This window comes from Epinephelus moara, chromosome 7 (assembly GCF_006386435.1).
Source record: "Epinephelus moara isolate mb chromosome 7, YSFRI_EMoa_1.0, whole genome shotgun sequence".
Classification (NCBI taxonomy): domain Eukaryota; kingdom Metazoa; phylum Chordata; class Actinopteri; order Perciformes; family Serranidae; genus Epinephelus; species Epinephelus moara.
Genome location: NC_065512.1, coordinates 5,241,778 through 5,263,115, shown reverse-complemented (window position 1 = coordinate 5,263,115; position 21,338 = coordinate 5,241,778). Strand labels below are relative to the sequence as shown.

Sequence of the window (21,338 nt, the reverse complement as noted above, 5' to 3'; positions counted from 1 at the left end):
CCGTCTGAGGTGTAACAGGAGGTGTGTTCAACGTTATATTTCCAAATTGCTTCAGAATACAGGATTAGCGTACCGTTAGCATACCGCTCAGTACTGTTACAATAGGAAAACACTGGTTCTGATTCAGCGCCAGAAGCCGTGCGTATAATTCAGTCGAGGTGTCATGGGGGCGAGGAATAAGGTGGATACAGAGCTCGGTTTTCCTGAGTAAAACACCACGTTTGTGTTTAAGAATCATTTTTTATATAATTAATCCTGGATTGGTAACACACATTACGGCCACAGTGGCTTTAAAGCTTCCAGAGGACATTCGCTCTCTTCAGTCACAAGTTCATGACAGGACACATGCCGTGATTTTGCCAAGTAGGACATGTTCTTCGATCAACATCTCACACCAACATTGCAATCAACCAATCGCAGCCCTCTGACATCATCAGTCTGCTTCTCCTGGGCTTCTTTCAGAATTCCTTTGTGCTTCTTCTACTATGCTACATTTTCCAAATTGGCGTTGGTTAGATTTAACAAACTCCTCAGTAACACTGAACAAAATCCTTACATGCTACTGCAGAATATCGTTCTTTAACAAACAGAAAGGATGATGTTATTTTTCCGTTGCAAATACCTGTGATCAACACATAGTCCCTCCTTTTTTATAACCTATAATAAGCTTTCGTTTTGCAAGATTGCAGCACTTATGTTGATCTAGCACCACATGGTCATGTTGACCCTGGATCATCGCCACATGGATTTAGGATAATTTGGCATCAACATAGCAGTGATGGTTCTGGATCAATGTTAGCAATTCTAGTCAGGATCAGCATGGTTCAAGATTAACATAAAAAGTAGTGGAAAATCGTAGGTCTTTGCAACTGCGAAATTACATTTTACTTTTCGTGTTAGTGAACAATATTTTATTGGTAAACTTACTCGTTAGCATAGCCTTCCTAGCTAGCAAGCTAACTCACTAACCCTTGAGCAGCACACTGATGATGTCAGAGGGCTGCGATTGGTTGATTGCGATGTTGGTCCAGGAACATGTAACATTTGGCAAAATCACATTGACAGAATTTATCCTCTCGCACAAAATGTGCTGTCCCAAAAATTGAAGTTGTATAGAAGACAGGTGATAGGCATGTAGCCAAACGTACCCACTAACAGGAGCCCTCATTGGTCAATGCAGTCGCTACGTCAAAAAGGGGCGGGTATGTTGGTGCCAATTAATGGCGTGGAAGCTTTAATGTTTTAAGTGTCTTAGAACGTCAGCAATGTTCTTGTTAACAGGACATGTTCTGTCCTTTAAATGCGTATCTGACACGTCAAGACGTTCTATTTTTACCTGTTAATACAAACAAATCTGACTTATTAATACAAATGTCAAAATTGACGTTTGGAATACTTGAGCATTATTATTAAACTTTCTACCAGAAAGGGCCAAGAAACATGTTAATCTTCAGGAATAGTTCAACATGTTGGGACATTCACTCCCTCCATTCCTCTCTGACAGTCAGATGTTCAGATTGATTCGACTCACGTCTGTACAGTAAATATGAAGCTACAAACAGCAGCTGGTTAGCTTAGCTTAGCATACAGACTGCAAACAGGAGCAAACAGCTAGCCAGGCCGCCTCCATCAGTCTGAACATCTGACTTGAAACACGTCACCCTAAACGTCAATCTGATGTCGACGTGAGAAAGTTTTCAGGTACTCACCGCAGCTGTCAGAGGTCTGTGTTCATGATGAGCGGACGGGAGCAGTGATTAGTTTCTTCCAGGTGTGAACATTAACAGCTGTTACAAACAGGAAGTGGACGACAGACCTGATTAAAAAACATTAATGAAATCACAACAACAAGATTCAACTAAACAATCTGTTTAATTAGAGAAAAGGAAAAGATTTCCAAAGGAAAAGAGCTCTGGTAGAAAAATGAAACGGTGAAGTGAGTTCATCCTTTTGTTGTTTGACTTCTGGAAAATAGAGACGGGAGGATGGGACAGAGTTCAGAGGCAGAACTGAGGATGACGTCACTCAGAGTTGGGTCAGTTTCCAGCACGGTGTACGAGCTCAGACCAGTTTGATTTTATGCAAACCAGCTGAACCGGCGTTTGTCGTTGTAACACATTGCAAATTAAAAAGTTGCCTAAATCAGCGATCTGTGCTGACGGTGTCACGATGGAGCTGAAAGTTCCCGATGAGCTAAATAACTCTCGTTAATAACAAGCTAGGCTACTTGCTGTCGACCAAACTGTGCGTCAATCACAATATAAAATGTGTTTTCTGTTTTAAAAGGTTTACAGAGTAGGAGGACAGCATGTAGGCTGCTCACTCATCTTTTACGTGGTTACGTCTCCGGTCTGATCTCGAGCAAACAGCTGATGTTTACCTGGTTTGTTTACATAAAGTAACAGAAGTGCTTCTTTAATGGTGTTGATGTTACGTGATGTGACGTAATAGTTGCTTGTTTTCTGTTGAGACACTGTTTTTATGTTCCTCTCAGGGGTAGCGACACCTGGTATCATTCGGTGTACCAGTCCAGTCTGGTGTTTGGCCTAATATCAAACCAGTTTGAACACCTTTACACCGTCCTGACCCTGACGTCACCACATATTTACAGTATCAACTGCACCAGTTTCTGCTCCTGTGATGTTCAGAGTCATGAAGCGTGTTGCACCAAACTGTGTCCCTTTGACTGTTTGATAGATTTATTTTAGCAGCTCAGACCACGACTCCAGTCTGTCTGTGCACTGTCTCTGTGAGGATCATTATTTGGCAGGTTTGGCCTCGGCGGGGTTTTCTCCGGTGTCCAGGGTCTTGAGGAGGCGAAAGAGGCCCGCAGCTTCTCGGATGCGGCTGAACTCGATGCAGAAGGCCTGCACCTCGATGAACAGGTCCTGAACGTTGATGATCTTGTTTCTGATCAGCGACTGGAGGAAGACGCAGACCAGACGGACCAGACGGTTCTGGAGGAAATGTCAAATATTAGAAACAACTCTCTGTAAAATACAATACAACCTACAGCCTCCAAACTAAAACTGACCTCAAGAACATAAACAGGGTGTCTACAGGTATCAAACACCTAAACTTGTTTTTAAGACCTTTTCAAGATCATTTTTAACCACATTTAGGTCAATATGGTCCCGAGCAGAGGTAGGTTTATGTAGACATATGGTTATTAGAGTGAGTATGTCTCCAAATAAAAGTAAAAATAGTTCAGGTAACAAACTGCATGAAAGCACACGTATAAAAATATGTACATGCAAACTCTACATGAATGCAGTGATTTATTAATGACTCCTTGAGGTCCACAGTTTTTTTTTTGCTATATGTGAATGTGTTAAAATATTGTTTTTAACACATTCACATGTTTTCGTCAGAGAGCAGGTCGACTACACTCCAGCCTTTTTAAAGGATCGTTATTATCAAAGTGTTGTTCTGTACCTGCATGTACTTGTCTTTGATTTGCTCACAGGTGGAGATGCAGTTGGAGATGTAGAGGTGGATGAACTCTGGAGGTAAATCCACCGCTGTGGTCAACCTGTGAACGTGACCGGATTTAACAATCATGAACACTGAAAGAAGAAATGGTCACATTAGCATTATAATTATTATTACTGCTAATATTTAGGTAGTTTCTTGTTAAGTTGTTTGTTGCCTTCTTCTCATGTTTTTGAGAGAAATAAAGTAAATCTGCTCAGGTTTTAAAGGGTTAAGCATGAAAACCGTCAGATGCAGTGCAGAGCGCAGCGTCCTGACCTGTTGACGACCTCCATGGAGTGCAGCGACATGTCCATGTTCACCAGCACTGAGAAATACTCAGTGATCTGGCTGCTCTGCATCAGCTTCAGCAGCATCTCGATGGCCACCAGCGGGTTGTTCTCCACCAGATCAGGGAGCTTCGCCGGAGACAGACCGATGTGATACACCAGCTTCGGGTCCTTCTCCAGCTCCGCCAACAGCTGCACAGAGACAGAGAGGGAGGGAGGGAGTTTACAGCCTGACGACTCTTCTTCCTCCACCGTTGTTAAAACACATCAGTGAGTCACACTGTGTCACCGACAGGTTCCTTCATCACCACAGACACACACACTGTAGTTTATTCTGACTCAGTCACACACACCGTCCTGCTGACACTTATACTCACTACAGCACCAGATGTGGATTAATCCGCAGCTGAAAATAGTTCCCAAAAAAAGTCAAAACTTTATCCTGTCACGTGAACTGACACAGCGTGCCATGAGCTCACCTGTGACTGCTGCTGAGCCGACAGCGAGCTCTTGAAGGCCTTGGACATGATGCGTTTGATCTCCACGCCGGTGCTGTTCTTCACACACATAGAGCGATCCCATTGGATGCTGTGATCCGGCTCAGTGGGGTTCAGCCACGCCAGCTCGTCCTCACACACATGGAGGGGAGGGGGTGGGCGGATGAACTCGGGGCGGAAGTGACCTGAGGACGGAGAGGGGGTGGACGTTCAGATGATCCACTATCATACACTAAATAACTTTATTCAAAGTGAAACTGATCCTCTACAAGTCTGAAGAAGTCTGTGGGTCAGGAGGCGCTACGACAAAGTGACTGGGCGTGTCTCAGTCCGCCTCCCTACCCTGCCCATTTTTCATACTTTTTTCACGTCCCAGGGAGGAGGCAAAACTCTGGGGTTTAGTTAGTCTTTCAAACATTAAAATCAGAAACACTTACTCTCCAGTGGAGGGCGGGGCCCTGTGACCAGAGACTCTATGATCTGATTGGCCACAGAGCTGTCGAATCCTGAGTTAGAAGAGTCTGGATCAGGGTCGTTGAGGATGCTGGGGAAGCTGGCTTTACTCTGAGTGGGCAGCTCCGACTGACGCTCTGCACAACAAACACACAAAACATAGAACCTTTAAAATAAAATTAAAAACAAACAAACAATGCAATAAAATAACATAAGATAAAAAAGTAAAATAAATTGCATAATAAAAAACTGATTAAAAATAAAATAAAATAATGTTCTATTCTGCTGTCATCTCAGAAATAACAATATAGAAACGTCCTCGAGTGTCGCCATGTTTACTGTTTACATCATGCAAATCTGACAGTTCTGTATGGTCCTCTGATGATCTCCAGTAACACATGTAGTACAGACACAGGTATGTGAAGTATTCTGTTCATGATGCAGCCAGTTGTTTCTGCGAACGTGTGTTTTAACAGACTCCAGCTAATGTTCCCGCCTGACTCTTCAACATGTGAACTAAAGTAATATTTTATATATTTTAACTTAGAGAAGGCCAAACTTTTTGTCTTAGAACCAAATACAGAACAATAATAAGGAGTCTCATAGCAAACAACAGTAAATGCAGTTTTTAACCGGTTACACAGCATGAAGATAAGTGTGTCTCTACCAGAACGTCCATTTGCCCCAGACGATTTTGTATCTTCAGGTCCACCGCCATGTTTACTGAGGTAAATGTTTTTATTGACTAGTCATTAATAATTGTTGGTGAAGCAGAGACATCTAGTGTTCATCTTTAGAAGTGCAATGGCAGGGCTCAGTAGTAGTAGTTCCAGATTACAGCAACACTGTGTGTGAACTCAGCTGTGCTATAGCTATATATATATATATATATATATATATATACACAGTAACATTAATTAGAAATATGCTCAAGCCAGATTCTAGTTTCTTTTCAAAAAGTCGCTGTGGGCCATTTAAAACTGTAGGCCATAGTTTAGCCACCCCTGCCATCAGCTATTCTTAAATTTCAGCCTTTAAATGTGAGTACTGTCACTTTTGTGTTGGTGTACACTGACCTGCTAATGCCAGCTGCAGCCCGCTGATGTCGATGGCCTGCGGCATGTTGCTGACGTCCATGCAGGACACCTGTCTGGGTGTCTTCTTGAAGAGATCCCTGGGCGGCGCCAACATCAGCTGGGACAGGAAGAACTTCTCAGGCTGTGTGATGGGAGGCAGGAAGCCTGGAGAGAGGTCACATGACACAGAACGATGTGGTTGAAGAACATGTGCTGATACACAGGTATTATACAGCTGATCCAAGAGGGTTTGAAAGACCTGATTTAGCTTTAAGAAGGAGAGTTTTCTCAACACATAAAGGAACACTTCATCCTTCACTTCATCACAAACATTCAACATCAACACATCTGGTGATACAAGGTTTTAACTGGACAGGTGGAATGCACCTTCTTGTTCAGGTACGATCATCTACATCTGCATCCACTTTTAAAAGACACTTAAATACACATTTTTAGTACAAACACATTTTCACTGCATTAGATAAACCGTGGAACACAGTGAAGAAAATCCAGAACAACAGTGACGTTACCAAGAACTGGACGTCCCTCCAAAATTGATGAAAAGACAAAACAAAAACTGGTCAGGGAGGCTGCCAAGAGGCCGACAACAACGCTGACCGAGCTGCAGGAATCTCTGGCAAGAACTGGTTGTGTCCTACATGTGACTACAATCTCTCGTATTCTTCATATGTCTGCACTGTGGGGTGGGGTCGCAAGATGGAAGCGTTTTCTTACTAAAAAAACATCCAAGCCTGGTTAAATTTTGCAAAAAGATGCATCAAATCTCCCAAAAGCATTGTGGGAAAATGTGCTATGGTTGGATGAAACCAAGGTCGAACTTTTTGGGCATATTTCCAAAAGGTATGTCCGGCTCAAAAACAGCACTGAAGCATCATGCTTTGGGGTCATTTTTCTTTAGGTGGAACTGGAGATTTAGTCCAGGTGGAGGGAAGAACTATGAACAGTTCCTGATGTCAGCCAATTTTGCCAAAACCTTCAGGTGTCTGCTAGAAAGCTGAGGATGAAGATGAATTTCACCTTCCAGCACAACAATGACCCAAAACATATGTACAAATCAACGACAGAAAATTAAAGTTTTGGAGTCCAGACCTAAATCCAATTGAAAATCTGTGGGGTGACCTGAAGAGGGGTGTGCACAGAGCATGTGAGTGTATGGGTATATTTATGTAGGTGACTATCTGTGTAGCTGTATGTACATATTTTTTTTACTATTTGCAGACACCTCATTGTTTATTCTCTTACTTCATTTAACTGTTTTTATGGTCTCGTGAAGTACTTTGTAACATCTGTTTTGAAGGGTGCTATATTAATAAATGTATTATTATTATGTTGTATTATTATTTTGGGACACACAGGGCCTCACCTGAGAGCACCTTCTCCTGCTCCTCCCCGGCTGGTGCAGGGTTCAGCAGGTGAGCGAACACGGCAGCGAAGGGGTTCGCAGCCAGCGGCTCGGTGCGGTACATCTCCCAGAGCAGGTAGAGGGCGGTGAGCCTCTGCGGGGAGCTGGGCAGCAGGTCAGGCTGCTGCAGGAGCATGACCAGCACCGAGCCCACCCTGAAGTGCTCCGCTTTCCCGAAGTAGTGATGGAAGTGGGTGGAGAGGCTCTCGAAGGTGTTGGTGCATGCCTCCTCCGAGATGATGCTCAGCAGGTTGGACAGCTCCTTCGGGGCGAGGGTCATGGTCTGCCCGCCTCGGTCAGCTCAGCTCTCTGGAGGTCGGTGTTGTTATAAAACGCGGTGTTTTCTGTTGATACAGTTCACCAGAAGTTAAATCATGTCTGCGGGAGAAAACCAAACAGCCCCGAAGTCGTTAGCTGAGAGTTAGCTTAGCCTAGCAGCAATGCTAGCTAACAGAAACCGGTGAAGTCATGTCACAAACTGAAGAGTCCGCCCATTAAAACCGGCTCTGACCGGTCCGGTAGCTACATAACAGTCTAATAAACCCGACAAACACAAACCAAACTCAAATATTCCCAATTCATTCCAGTTTAATTAACTGTTATCCGGACTGTTTTACACTGCTCTGCTCTGTTAACGTTAGCCGTTTAAATTCTGACCCTGTGGGCGCGGTGCATTCTGGGTAGCGTAGTTTTTCTTCCGGTACGCGCTTAGCTTTTATAAAATTAACATTTAACGATATTTTATGACAATTAAAACTGTTTGATTCCACTATCGGTTAACCGTTAATCTTTAGATCAAAACTTTCAAATGTGAAACTGACCTGAAATAAACGCTAACTTCACCCGTTAACGCATCTTTACCCATAAGCACTTGCAATGTACTTCCGGTGTGTTGCGCTGTCAAAGTAAAAAGTTGTAACTCGTGGAGTGGTGGAATGTGAGCAAAGAGGTTACAGTAATGTAAGCAGTAATAGCTACTATAACTACTATAATATTTATATTAATTATAAATAAAATACTGTTTAAATTATATTATGAATATTATGTAATGTCACTTAAGTACTGTACTTCCATTTTGAGGTAGTCCTACTTATACTTTACTTGAGTATTTCCATTTTCTGCTACTTATACTTCTCCTCTACATCAAAGAGGAAAATTTTGAACTTTTTACTGCACTACTTTTTTTTTGGATAGCTTAAGTAACTAGCAGTGGTGAAAGAAGTAGCCTATTCAGAAGTACTTCTTCACTTAATAATAATGATAATATAAACTTTATTTATATAACACCTTTCATACAAGAAATGCAGCACAAAGTGAAATAACAGCAGTATAAGCACTGAGTGCTTCACCTGAAAATAGGCAGAATGAACATAAAACAGAACTGAATAAAATCATAGAATTATAAAACTATAAATCATAAAATCAAGTAAGATTTTAAGAGTTGCAGCAGCATGAAGTATAAAAAGAAAGAGTTTCAGACCTCTATCATAAAAGTCAGAGCTAGTTAAAGGCTAAAGTGAACAGATATGATGAGTAAAAGTAGAAATACTACAGTCAAAAATATTGTATTTTAAGTAAAAGTACTGGATTAAAAATGTTAAGTGAAAGTGTTATCAGCAAAATGTACTACAAGTAGTCAAAGTAAAAGTACTCACTCTGCAGAATCCTCCTTTCACAATGTTACACCTGTTATTATAGAATATTATATTGTTTTTTTTATCACCAGTGAATACATGTACGAACATTTTAATGTTGGAGTTCGTCAATATGACAATTTTACATACTCTGTGTACTTCTGGGTAGATTAGTAGTATAGTAGTCATATACATAGGTTACATATAACATTTCTTTATTTTGTAAAAGGTAACTACGTAGTAACTGTAAGAGTCCGATAAATGTAGTAAAAACTACAATAATTGTCTCAGGGATGCAGCGGACTTAAGTATAAAGGTAAAGTACAAGTATTGTGAAAATCGTACACTAGTATAGTACGGCACATTTAGTTACATTATACCACTGGTAACTTGTTATTTGCAGTCATGTATTTCTATGTAACTTAGAGACAGTAACACAGACAAGCTGTTAAAACATTTATTTAGTAATTCCACTTTTTTCTTTCTTACAAAAGAGCGATGTGCTTTCAGTCGAGCTTCGGTTCGGAAAGCAGAGAACTTCTCCAGACATCAGGTTTTACCAGAAACACACTGCAGACTGACAGAAGGGTTTAACAAGTCACTGCAGGATCAAACTGCAGCTCATCGATCGACTCTCAGGTTTAAGTGTACAAATATAATCCAGGTAAAAGATTTAATCTCTGACTGTTGAATTCACTTCAATAAAAAGGTGCAAATTAAAGATCTGATTCTTTCTGATAAAACTTGTTTCTCAGTGACGTTCAAAGACCTCAGACACAAGTTTTCCCACAAAGATCTCGTGTTTCCTGTTTAGTTATGACTGTGAGTTGCTCTTCACTGATAAGAGACAGAAGATAAATGATCTCATAGTCGATTTTTTTTAGATGAATTTGTGTATTTAGACCTGAGTCTGAAATCGTAGGTGAAACGTCTGCAGGGACACCGATGAGTTTCTGGTAAAATCAGCCTCAGAGAAGTTGCCTGTCACATTTCATGGATCGTCTCATTTCTTAATTCACTCTGTGTTAAAGGAAAACTGCAGGCAGAACAAAAACCAGAGCGCGCCAACCATGGGCGGATTATGAGACGCTGACATCTCTCCTACACTGATCACACCTGGTTGGCTCGTCAGGGTGAGGGGGTCTGACGTTGAAAGACCCAAAACCACCGATGACCCCTGGTACTGTCACTGATGATGTGTCCAAGTGCATCACTAGATGTGTGTCTCTACCTGCTATGGACCAAACAACTGATCGATTAATCCAGAAAATAACTGACAGAGTGACAGTGAAAGTCCTCGTTAGTTTGCAGCTCTACACAGCGACTCTGTTAGTGGCAGTAAAAGATTAATCTTCCTCTGAGGGGTCGGCACGCTCTGGTTTTTGTGCCTCTTTAATATCAAACTGTACAACAAGAAAAAAAAAAAAACACTGTTTCAGGTCCACTTCAGTCCACGAGGGAACGTTTGGTTCATACTGCTTCACACACACACTGTACACACACACTCCCACACACACATCTGTTTATATGGCACAGAAACATCCAACCTCCACCTGAGAGTCCAAACACACAGGACGTCTTTTTAAAGGGCTATTACAACCAAACAGCACTGAACAGAAACACCACCACCTCCAGCTGATCAAACACACACACACACACCATAAATCAAAAAAGAAGAAATACAAAGAGTATGAAAACATCGTGAATAAAAATGTCAGTTATTATATCAGGCATGCAGGCAAACACACTGTAAACTTCAACACTGGCAACCAGGCGCTTTGTTCAGGTCCACTTCACCACACGAGAACCACATGAGAACACGACGACGACAGGCCGAGGCTGCAACACCACCGGGAGGGAAACACACATGTCTGAATTCATCTTAAATCTGTCGGTTTTCTGCTGGAGTTTGGTGCGAAAGGATCAAACCTTCACTGGAGGAAGACCTCGTCCTGATCTGATCCTGTTAATTTAGATCAGAATTTAGTTTTCTGTCTTTGCATTGGGGATTCAGTGTTGAGTTTAAAGCTTTAAAAACTCTTCAGGGAACCTCATTTTGATGCTCAGGTTTGACTTTTCTTCCAAACTTCAGGTTTAAATCACATTTTCAGTTAAATTCTTTAAAGTGAGAGTAAAAACTAAAACAATAAGACCCAAGCTGGGCGAAAAAAATCCCGAACTATCCTTCAACAACTGTCTTCATCTGCACAGATCACAGGATGTATTAAAAGTAGTTTCTTTCTATGTGGTGAAACGCTTTTCACCACAGCTCAGCTCAGCTTTAAAATAAAACACAGAGGCTCAGTCTACAGACTTCACATCAGAGACGACAATGATTATTATTTATGGCACAAAAGTCACTGAAAACTGTCCGTCATTCACTCCTCTTCACTGAGTTTGATATTTCTGTCTTCTGTTGCAGTTTGATTATTAGTGTAAATATTTTAGTGTCTTTCTTACTCCTTTGTTTCATCTCTAATTATTTTCCCAGAGTTCTCAGTATCTTTATATGGAAGCCCAGTAACAGAAAAAAATAATATGAAGACTTGTGATGAAAATAAAAGATGCTGTAACTCACTATGATGAGAAACCTTCTCAAAACGATTTAGGGTAGAAAATCAATGATGTACAGCATCTAAAAATATTATTATTACTATTTTTCGAGATATTAAGTTGTTATTTCAAGACAGCTTTTCATTATCGTTAAAGGTCTTTGTAATACTCCATTTTTAATGAGTTGCCACTGTGTGTAAAAATGCCAACATAGTTCTGTATGCTGACGACACCACTCTGTTCAGTGCCGCCATATTGGAGCGAGCTGTGTCACTCTCAGTCATTATTTCAAGAAAGTTTTTCTAATAACTGACAAAGATCCTTTTGTCCTTTTTCATGTTGGGCTCCATACTTTTAACACTTGCACTGATGATAAAAAGATGAAGATAAGGCTCTTGAGAAAGTAAGGAGGGTATTTGTTGAGGCCAAAGGTCAAAGGGACGAAGAGTTGGTTATAAACTAAATAAAATAAATCCTCCTGATGCAGTGAAAACACTCAGGAGAGACTGAAACTGGTTTGAACACTGATTCGATGATGTGGTTTGTTGGTTTAATTGTCTGATCTTTTACATAATTAACACGACAGCAGGTGAGGATGAGGAGAACGAGGAGGATGATGAGATAAAGAGAGGAAGATCAGCTGCAGTATTAAAAAATAAGAGGGTCTGTTTTTTGTTTTTTTTAGGGAAACTTAAAAAGATAAAATGCTTTCAGTGCTTGTCCTAAAAATTGGATCAAAAAACTCCTGCTCTGAGACGATGGATAAATACGAGTCTGGACTTCTGTTTTCGAGGGATTTGGAGGACTGGAATTATTTACAAAGATAAGTCTCTGGTGCTAAATTTGATTCACTGTTTTCTGTTCACTCTCCTGCAGCTGACACAGAGCTGCATTAAACTGCTGCTGATGCTAACATGATGTTTCCTGCTGCTGCTTCACATAAAAAAAAAATTCTACTGGCAAAAAAAGCGGTTGGCTTTTATTGTGAAGCCGTCACAGGAAACAAAACGTGTTAATCAGTGACGCAGACTTCAGTATTTGTAAAATTAAAACGTATTTTTTCTTGATTAAACACTGAGAAGAGCCTCAATAAGAGCTATAGCTAAATGTTAATTTATCAGTTTTTGCAGACACAATGAGTCGTAGTGTAAAAGTGCTTCAGAGGAAACAAAGAAAGAAAGAAAATCTCTGAATTTGGTTTTTAGTGTAAAAGTGTCTTTTGCATAGCTTCATTTGATTCTGTCTTTTTAATCTCTGGGATCAGAGCGTCACATATTTCTTCTGTTAACACTAAAAATAATCTCAAGTGCTCACTTCAGGGGACGGACTGTGATCGTCCTCTGCTGAGGGTCGGGGTGAAGGGAGGAGAGTGCACAACTAGAAAAAAAATTCTTGTGATCACAAGAACTACAAGATATAAAAACGTTTTCTCTGACCTTCTGTGAAAGAACGGGAACATTGGGATCCATCACACCAACACACAACATGAAGACGCCTGAAGCTCTGCTCACTTCTCCAACAACAGAACTCATTAAAACATAATCTGAAGCCCTCAGTGCAAGGCCTTATGGGTACACAGAGACGATAACAAACTCCAGCTCTGATTCTGTCCAATAAACACGATAAAATATTAGTGAAACTCAGATTCTTTGATCTGTTTGTGATCGATTAGTGTGAGAAACTAAAAGGAAAAACAGGAACAGAGCCGAGTCATCTTTTCCCTTCTGGCTCAGATCGGAGACACTGAACTGGTGTGAGACGCCACACGTCCACAGACACACGTGAACACAGAAGTGTTGGTCCTCAGTCGGCGTAGTGCATGATGGACTCCACATAGTTTCCAGGGAAGAGGCCCGTGGTGGCGTTCATCACGCCTTCGTACCACCCGTCCTCGTTCTTCTTGATCACGTAGATGATCGCTCCTTCCTGGAACGACAGCTCGTCCTCCTTGTCGGCCGTGTAGTCGTAGATGGCCACCACTGGAGGGCGACAAAAATGATATCACAGATAGTTTGTCTTTATTTGACAGAGACGGTACAGACACAGACATGCAGAGAGTAAAAAAAGGACGAGTGCTGCAGGATCAGATTCACTGTGGATGATTTGGGACACAGCTTTATGTTTCTGTACCTTTCTCCATGTAGGTTCTGGGGGCCCACGGTGGGTCCTCCTCAGCGTACGGGTCGCTGTACTCCACCACTGCTGACTCCTCCTCTTCATGTCCATCCTCCAGTGGCTGAGGAGTTGGCAGGGGCTCCTCAGGTGCTGATTGGCTCTCTGCAGCTGGGTGAGGTGGAGGAGGGACGTCTGAGACTGGAAGTGAGGAAGGACATTGTACACTCAGAAACACACTCATGTGCTTTACACCAAAACCTCCTATACATTTGATTTAGTAAAATAAAACACTGAGGTTCAGTGTCTTGCACAAGGAAGAGGCGAGGAGGCGAACTGGCACCTCTCCAGCTGCCAGCCCATGGTCCATACTTGGCCAGAACCGGGACTTGAGCCTCTGGTTCCCAAGACAAGTCCCTGTGGACTGAGCTACTGCTGCACCCACTACTGCTACATTCATGCCCAGCGTCCACACTACTGAAACGGAAACATTTGCTTCCCTGACTGGGTAGCTAAGTCTACATACCTTTTGTGATGTCATCCTGCTTGTAAGGATGCTCCCTTCCTTTCCTTTCCTTCCTTTCCTTTCCTTTCCTTTCTTTCCCTTCCTTCCTTTCCTTCCTTCCTTTCCTTCCCTTCCTTTCCTTCCCCTTCCTTCCTTCCCTTCCCCTTCCTCCCCTTCCTTTCCTTCCCCTTCCTTCCTTCCCTTCCCCTTCCTCCCTTTCCCTTCCCTTCTTCCATCCCTTCCTTTCCTTCCCCTTCTTTCCTTTCCTTCCTTTCCTTTCCTTCCCTTCCTTTCCCGTCCCTTCTTCCTTCACCTTCCTTTCATTTCCCTTCCTTTCCTTCCCTTCCTTTCTTTTCCTTTCCTGTCCTTCCTTTCCCTNCTTTCCTTTCCTTTCCTTTCCCGTCCCTTCTTCCTTCACCTTCCTTTCCCTTCCTTCCTTCCTTTCCTTTCCTGTCCTTCCTTTCCTTTCCTTCCTTTCCCTTCTTCCTTCACATTCCTTTCCTTTCCCTTCCTTTCCTTCCCTTCCTTCCTTCTTTTCCCTTCCTTTCCCGTCCTTCCTTTCCTTTCCTTTCCTTTCCCGTCCCTTCTTCCTTCACCTTCCTTTCATTTCCCTTCCTTTCCTTCCCTTCCTTTCTTTTCCTTTCCTGTCCTTCCTTTCCCTTCCTGTCTGTCAGTCCAAGCATCTCTTACCGTTTGCCATCTTTGTAGTAACTAAGCAACCAACCACAGAGTAAACAATCCTCTTCCTCTTTACACTGGCACACACATGCTCAGTGTATGTGAATGGTCGTGTATTATGTGTTTTCAGGTGTGTGTGCCTTAATGAGACTTACTGGACTCTTGAACTCGAGCAACGAAACCCATCAGAGGAAGCTGAGGAGTGAACTGGAGGAGGGAGGGGGGCGGGGGGGATGCTGCCAACACACACATGAGAGTTAATCAAGTTATAGATCATTTTATTACACTGATAATTAAAGTAAGAGTTCAATGAGGAGGAAAATATCTCCTGAATAAATCAACTTGTTCTGTTCCAGATTGTGTGTGTGTGTGTGTGTGTGTGTGTGTGTGTGAGACAGTGTATAATACCTGGGCTCTGGTTGTAGTAAGGACCCCCGTTGACCTGGTTCTGTGTTTCTATTGGCTGACCAGTCACAGACGGGGGGCGACGGTACGGCAGCGACCCCCCCACCTGAGGAGCCTGCTGGCGGGGCTGAGGCCGGTTCATACTGAAGAACTGAGGGACGATAGGACCTGAGACAGACAGAGGACAGACAGAGGACAGACAGAGGACAGACAGAGGACAGAGGATCCTGGTCAGAACTGGTGATTCATGTATTTAAAATCAAAAGATTTAACAGATCTTTTCGGCGGCTTAAACACTCAACACTTTGGAGAAATTAGGTTTTGATTGGTGAAAAATAATCCACACTCTGTTAACTGGCTCTCGGTACTATTAATGCAATACTTCGGTCAGTCACTAACTACTTTTCCACCTCTTATTTCAGTCCCAGAAACATTTGGTGCGTTTCATCTCATATGATACGAAGCAGCCTCCTTCATTCATAGCTCTGATGATGTCACTCGTCAGTAACACACCCGCCTCTTTCACATGAACTCACTCGTGGCTGGATAGGAAAACTCAGAGCTGACTGAACTAGTTGATAACCAGCTTTGTACTACCGGTTATCCAGACGGCCAATGTGACGCGTTAGTCAAACCAGATAATGAGACGATATCCTGCAGAAGTTGAACTGGCTTCATAGTGCAGGGCTCTGCTGTTGTATTCGGTCCCCAGGGTGAGACTTGAGACAGAGGGAGGGTACAACTGTGGAACAACCTTCTACTGGGACTCAGACAAGTCACCTTGCTGTCCTCCTTCAAAACTCATTAACTGGATTTTGACTAGAGGTTTTTCGTTTGTGTTTGTTTTTTGCTTTCATTAATTTCCTTATCCTCACATTTTTATTCATTGTCTCTTTTATTTGTTTCCGTTTTTAGCTCCATTGAACTGACTCCAAACTTGTAAACTTGTTTTTGAAAAGCACTAGATAAATAAAGTTTATCATTATTACTATTTTTAAAAAACACTCTGGACTGATCTCAGGCTTCAAGGTGATAAAAACTACCAAATATAAAAAGCTGTGTCCATGTTCCACACTGACCGTATCATGTACCCTGTGTTACTGTGAAGTTACTGTGAGAGAGCAGCGTGTATTTGACAGTGAACCAAAAAACCAAACGCATATAAAAAAGCAGGATGTGAAGATGAACAATGAGCCAAATGAAGACAGCTGTATGTTGTGTGTGCAGGCTGCTGAACGAGTCTCTACAGTCAGAATTAAAGTTATTCTGTGATTGCTGTGACTCTTGTGTCTGTGCAGCTCCTAAAAATAAAAGCAGAGCAGACTGTGTGTAATCAGAGGCTCAGTCTGTGGGGTCTGAGCTGCAGAACATTTTATTGAGTCTGAATCCCTCACAATCTTTTTAGGTTTAGTTTTCAACATTTAGACGTAAACAAATTTAAACTAAAGATGGTCTGAGATCAGATGAGAAGGCAGGATATGAAATGTTGATTAAAAAAGTATCCGACAGACGGAATTAAAGGAACAGTTTGAAGATTTAAGGAGATTTAGTGGCGTCTAGTGGTGAGGACTGCAGATTGTAACCTGCTGAAACTTCTCCTGGTTAAAATTTCTTCAGTGTTCAGGAGGTTTTTTAACCAGGAGCTGAATTAAAACAGAAAAGAAGAAGGAAATGAAGGATGGAGGAAGGCAGAGCGCCAACGACAAAGGCGGTGCAGAAACTCACCTTCAGCAGGTGATGAGGAGGAGGAGGAGGAGGAGAGTGGAGGAGGAGGGGCAGGAGGAAGGAGAGGAGACAGCTCTACGTCGGACGTGCCGGGGGCGGGGTTATAGGTGTTGGCGGGTGCGTTTGATCGCGTGTTTGTCTGAGGAGGTGAGTCGGCGTGTTGTGCGGGTGAGTTTGGTGGTAAGGCTGCGTTGGGTTGTGTTAAGGTTGTGGTGGAGGAGGAGGAGGAGAAGGAGGAAGGAGTCGGGGAGGGGGAGGGGGAGGAGTTGGGAGCAGTGGAGGAAGAGCTAGCTGGTCCAGCAGTCGGGGAAACTTCAGGAGAAGGAAAGGGGAGAAGGAAGCAAGGAAGGAAGGAAGCAGGGAATATTAGGAGTTAAGTGGCTGCTACAGGAATATGTTCAAACATTACATCCAATAATAAGCTGTATATGTGCTTTAATCATCTTTGTGCAGGTACATTTTAATATAAATGTTAGGATGGAAGAAAAAAGCGAAGGAAGGGAATTAAATTAATCGTTGATTTATTAGGATCATTGTTAGTTTTATTAAAACAGAGTGAATATTCTTCCTGGCGTCTAATCACATCAACAGAAACATTAAATCAAACTCAAAATAAAAATGAGCTAAGAGTTTCTATTATTCTATTAAATCAGGAAGGTTGGAAGGATAGAGAAGGAAGGAAAGATGTTGTAAAGTATAAACGTGTGTGCGTTGCTTGCATGTGTTACCTGGGAAGGTGGAGGGTGGGGACGGCGTCGGCACGGCAATGGGAATGCCCACACTGCCGCTGCCACTGTTCTCCCTGCTGCTGCTGCGACTGCTGCTGCTGGGATGGCTGCCACCACTGCTACCACTGCACACACACACACACACACACACACACACACACACACACACACACACACACACACACACACAGCAGGATTATTAATGTACTGTAAAAGTGTTCAGGTCTAGAAAATGTGTCTACAGCTCAACTTTGCCTTCTTTAGCCTACAGGGGCTGGGACTGAGCTACATCGCTAACTCCCTTGTGAACTATTTGTCTCCATGAACACTGCGATCATCTGCTGCTGGTTGTTAGCTGTAGTTATTGGAGGTTCCCAGAAACAGCTGGAGGAAGATCAGGGATGCAGCCTTTGTCAGTGACGCCCCAAAACTTTGGAACATACTACGTATAAATATCAGGGAAGCCAGCTCGCTAAATATTTTTAAAAGAAAGCTACAAACATGCTGATACAGGTCTGAAACTCTTTTTACGCTTCATGCCACGTGACACACCTCCTTCATGACACAAGCAGATAATGAAGACAGGAGAGAAGAGGATGTCAGAGCAGCTGATGAAGTGATGAAGATTGATAAGACAGAAAGAGAAGTAAGTCAGCTGCCTGCAGAGAAACTTCAGAATAAAAGCAGAGCGGTGGCTGTTAGAGCAGCAGCAGTGAGTCAAACGTTAATGTCGGCACAGAAGATATGAAGCAATGAAAAGCTGCAGACACAGAATCTGATTGGCTGACGGCTCCAGACCAGCACAGACAGAGATGGTGATTGGATGAGAAATAGTTTTCCCATCCAGAGCATCAACAGGCAGCCTGTTAGAGGCTCACACAGGTGGATAAACTGCAGAGGAGAGACAGTAAAGCTGCACACTGAATCAATGAATGAGAAGAAAATCAGTTAGTTGATGCTGCGAGGATGAAAGCAGGAAGTTAGTTTGTGTCCTCTGACTTCACTCAGCAGTGATGCTCAAACAACACGACTGTCAGATGCAAAATTAACAGAAAAATGTTGATATCAGTGAACAGGATTTTAGCCAGTTAAAACTGTGACATCTGTTAGGGAGTGATTGTCTTAGGAAGCAATATAAGACTAAAGATCATAAGATGAATACCTTTGCTTAATATGTGTTACATTTATGTTTACTATTTAATATTGTTTATCAGTCAACTTGAATGTTTTTATTCACTAATTAATAACTACCCGTTTCACTGCAGTAACCATGAGACATATTTTAGCACAAAGCTGCGTTTTAAATCAACTATAGAAACTCCCTGAGCATCACTGCTGAGTGACATCACAGAGGAAACACTGGACAGCAGCAGAGTTTGTGATGAAGCAAAGTTCAACAACGAAACAAGAAGACAGGTGAGAACTCACGAGCAAAGGTTTTGGGAATCATGTAACAGCAGATTGCTCTATTATTTTTCTGCATTGTCCACACTCATTGACCATCCACAGAGACGCTCCAGGGGACAGGTCAAAATCTTATAAAGGTTTAAAGGTTCGGCAGTTCGACATGCTGCCGTGAGAACACAAACCAACCATGAGTCTCTGATTCAGACCAAAGGAGACCACTCTAGGTCTGAAAGCACCATCACTGTCTGTAAGAATGCAACTCGTTTCCCAAAATGTTTAACCGTCCTTTAACCTAAGCTCATCTGAAAGGAGTGTTTCCTGTCTGTGTGGAGGGAAACTCTTCCTATAAGATTAAAAAAGTTGTTGTGGTTGAAGTTAACATTTTGATCTTTTCTCTTTAAAAACTGAACTCCAGGTTTGGGATCATTTTTCTTGGTACGTTTCTCACCATGTGACATATATGACGTCCAAAGCATTTGCTCATGCTCGCTCACCTTGTTACAAGTGATCAGATCAGCCAAGAATGAAAGCATGAAGTTAATAAAGCACACTGAGAAAGAAGGACGTGTTGAAAGGATGCAACGTTAGTAGTTAGTCAGGACTTATCTTCAACACATCTGTCAGTCTAGATGAAATGTGTTTGTCAAACCTCAACATCGTTATTAAAATAAAAGTACAATAGTGATACACTCAGTGACTCCAAAGATTTTTAACTTTGGAGTCCCACGCTAGACTTGCAGATGTGTTGAAGATCTGCCTTTCTGTGATCACATAAAAACATCGCCATGAGAGGGGAGGAAAAAGCTCTCAAGTCGCACTCTGGCAGCCATGTTTACACGCCAACCCCTCTACCTGTATGTTCGGGGGCGATGGTTGAGGGTGGCGGTGCGGGCAGGACTGGGAAGCTGTCCGACAGCCATATTGTTCCTGGTGGGGCTGGAGACGTAATCGTTGGGCACCACCGGGGGGCGTACTGGCTCCAGTGTCCTGTAGGGGGAGTTCTTCCTGTACATGTGGGAGGTCAGGGTGGAGAAAGGGTTAACGGGTGGAGTCTATTTCTGATGACAAAGTCTGACAGCAGCATCCTGTTGGGAAGTTTGCGTTTCCTAGGATAGAGAGGGAATGACCCGCCTTATTTTGATTTACTCTGCCTCTGATTGGCTCATCCTGGCATTCTTACCCTAAACCTAACCAATACGACCACTGAAGGCAACGAGTACTAGCCAATCACAGGGAGAGTAGGGCGGGTCATACCTTCCCTAACCTAGGATTCACAAATTTGTGTTCTGTAGGGCGACCACTTCCTGTACAGCACCTGAGAACCTGGAAAAAGTGGTGGAGTTTGTTTGATCAGTTTGCCCAAATTTATTTTACTCTGCATCTGGGACTCAACGTCAGAAACACGAACTTTCATACTGGGTTCAGTTGGGAAAAGGTGACTTATATTAGGTCATGTATTTCATGCACCAATCAGAGTTTCGCAACATCAGTTGATGAGTCGATTTGAGTCGACTCTGATCAAACCACACAGTACTGAAGATCATCTGAGTTTTTGTTTATCTCTTGACAAATAAAAACCTAACCAGGGCTGCTCCTTGAAAGCCACAGATTAGAATCATCAGTTGGAGACCCCTCAGTGGACTGAGACTGTTACAAGTCCTGTGGTCTATTTTTTGGGGGGGGCTAGTCAGCATGCTGTGCAGTGTGCTTCTGGGGCCGTTTTTTTACAGTATTAATTTTGTTGACAAAAATTTTGTTTTGAGTTGTGAGCTGTAATTCAGCAGTGAATAATCAGTCGTGTGTCTGACTGTGGATGGCAGAGCTGCTGAATGGATTTGTGGAGTTTGTTAGTTGCAGCAATGGCTGTTAGCCGTTAGCTCCACTTGTTAGCCGCTGAATGGCAGCAGAGCAAGCAGCCACCTACTGCTGGACTTTGACTAAATCTATTAAGGATAAAAATGACTGTGGACTCTAAAACTCACACAGCTGCCAAAATGAGCACTACGTTTGGGCCCCAGATTTTGCTGTGGAATAAGCGCTCTCAACGTTCATGCTACTCTTTAGTACAAAGAGCTGTGGACATAATGCAGCGTCACAGAGGAGCATCTCTGCACCTTGAGGCTCTAAGATAACATTGTTATCGCTCTTCTTCTTGGAAGTGGTGAATTTACAGCTCACAGATACTTAATACGACAGTCTCTGGTTTTTGTGTTGTACATTTCTGATCCGTCGTTAGCGCAGTTAGCTTGTTTACTACATTACACAAATGCTGCTGTCACACTGAACATCCCACTGAGCCAGATTCAAATGTTTATATGAACAAACAAAAAAATCACAAAAGAATGATTGAATATTTGTATTAAACAGCAGAATCTGATTTG

The 21,338-nt window shown here is 42.5% G+C and overlaps 2 protein-coding genes across 6 annotated transcripts in view; both read right to left on the bottom strand.

The window, feature by feature from the left end:
* Positions 1-1,853: 1,853 nt before the first annotated feature.
* Positions 1,854-7,884, bottom strand: cnot11 (CCR4-NOT transcription complex, subunit 11). Its single transcript, XM_050049741.1, has 7 exons — positions 7,172-7,884; positions 5,788-5,952; positions 4,696-4,848; positions 4,241-4,443; positions 3,751-3,953; positions 3,436-3,532; positions 1,854-2,957 (listed from the first exon to the last, which is right to left on the bottom strand). The coding sequence occupies exons 1-7, from the start codon at positions 7,488-7,490 to the stop codon at positions 2,760-2,762; spliced, it is 1,338 nt and encodes a 445-aa protein (XP_049905698.1). The 5' UTR covers positions 7,491-7,884; the 3' UTR covers positions 1,854-2,759.
* Positions 7,885-9,269: 1,385 nt separating this feature from the next.
* The window catches only part of LOC126393543 (abl interactor 2-like), a 42,616-nt gene continuing 30,547 nt past the window's right edge, over positions 9,270-21,338 (bottom strand). For 2 of the 5 annotated variants that reach the window (XM_050049738.1, XM_050049739.1), the window contains 6 exons: positions 19,810-19,962; positions 17,551-17,675; positions 15,101-15,265; positions 14,848-14,928; positions 13,528-13,710; positions 9,271-13,376 (listed from right to left, as the gene is read on the bottom strand). In XM_050049738.1, coding sequence (XP_049905695.1) covers positions 13,201-13,376; positions 13,528-13,710; positions 14,848-14,928; positions 15,101-15,265; positions 17,551-17,675; positions 19,810-19,962 — 883 coding nt within the window. In that variant the 3' untranslated portion in view covers positions 9,271-13,200. Of the gene's footprint in view, positions 13,377-13,527; positions 13,711-14,847; positions 14,929-15,100; positions 15,266-16,822; positions 17,135-17,550; positions 17,676-19,809; positions 19,963-21,338 lie in introns of all 5 variants that reach the window. The other 3 variants (XM_050049736.1, XM_050049737.1, XM_050049740.1) reach the window with 3 other exon arrangements.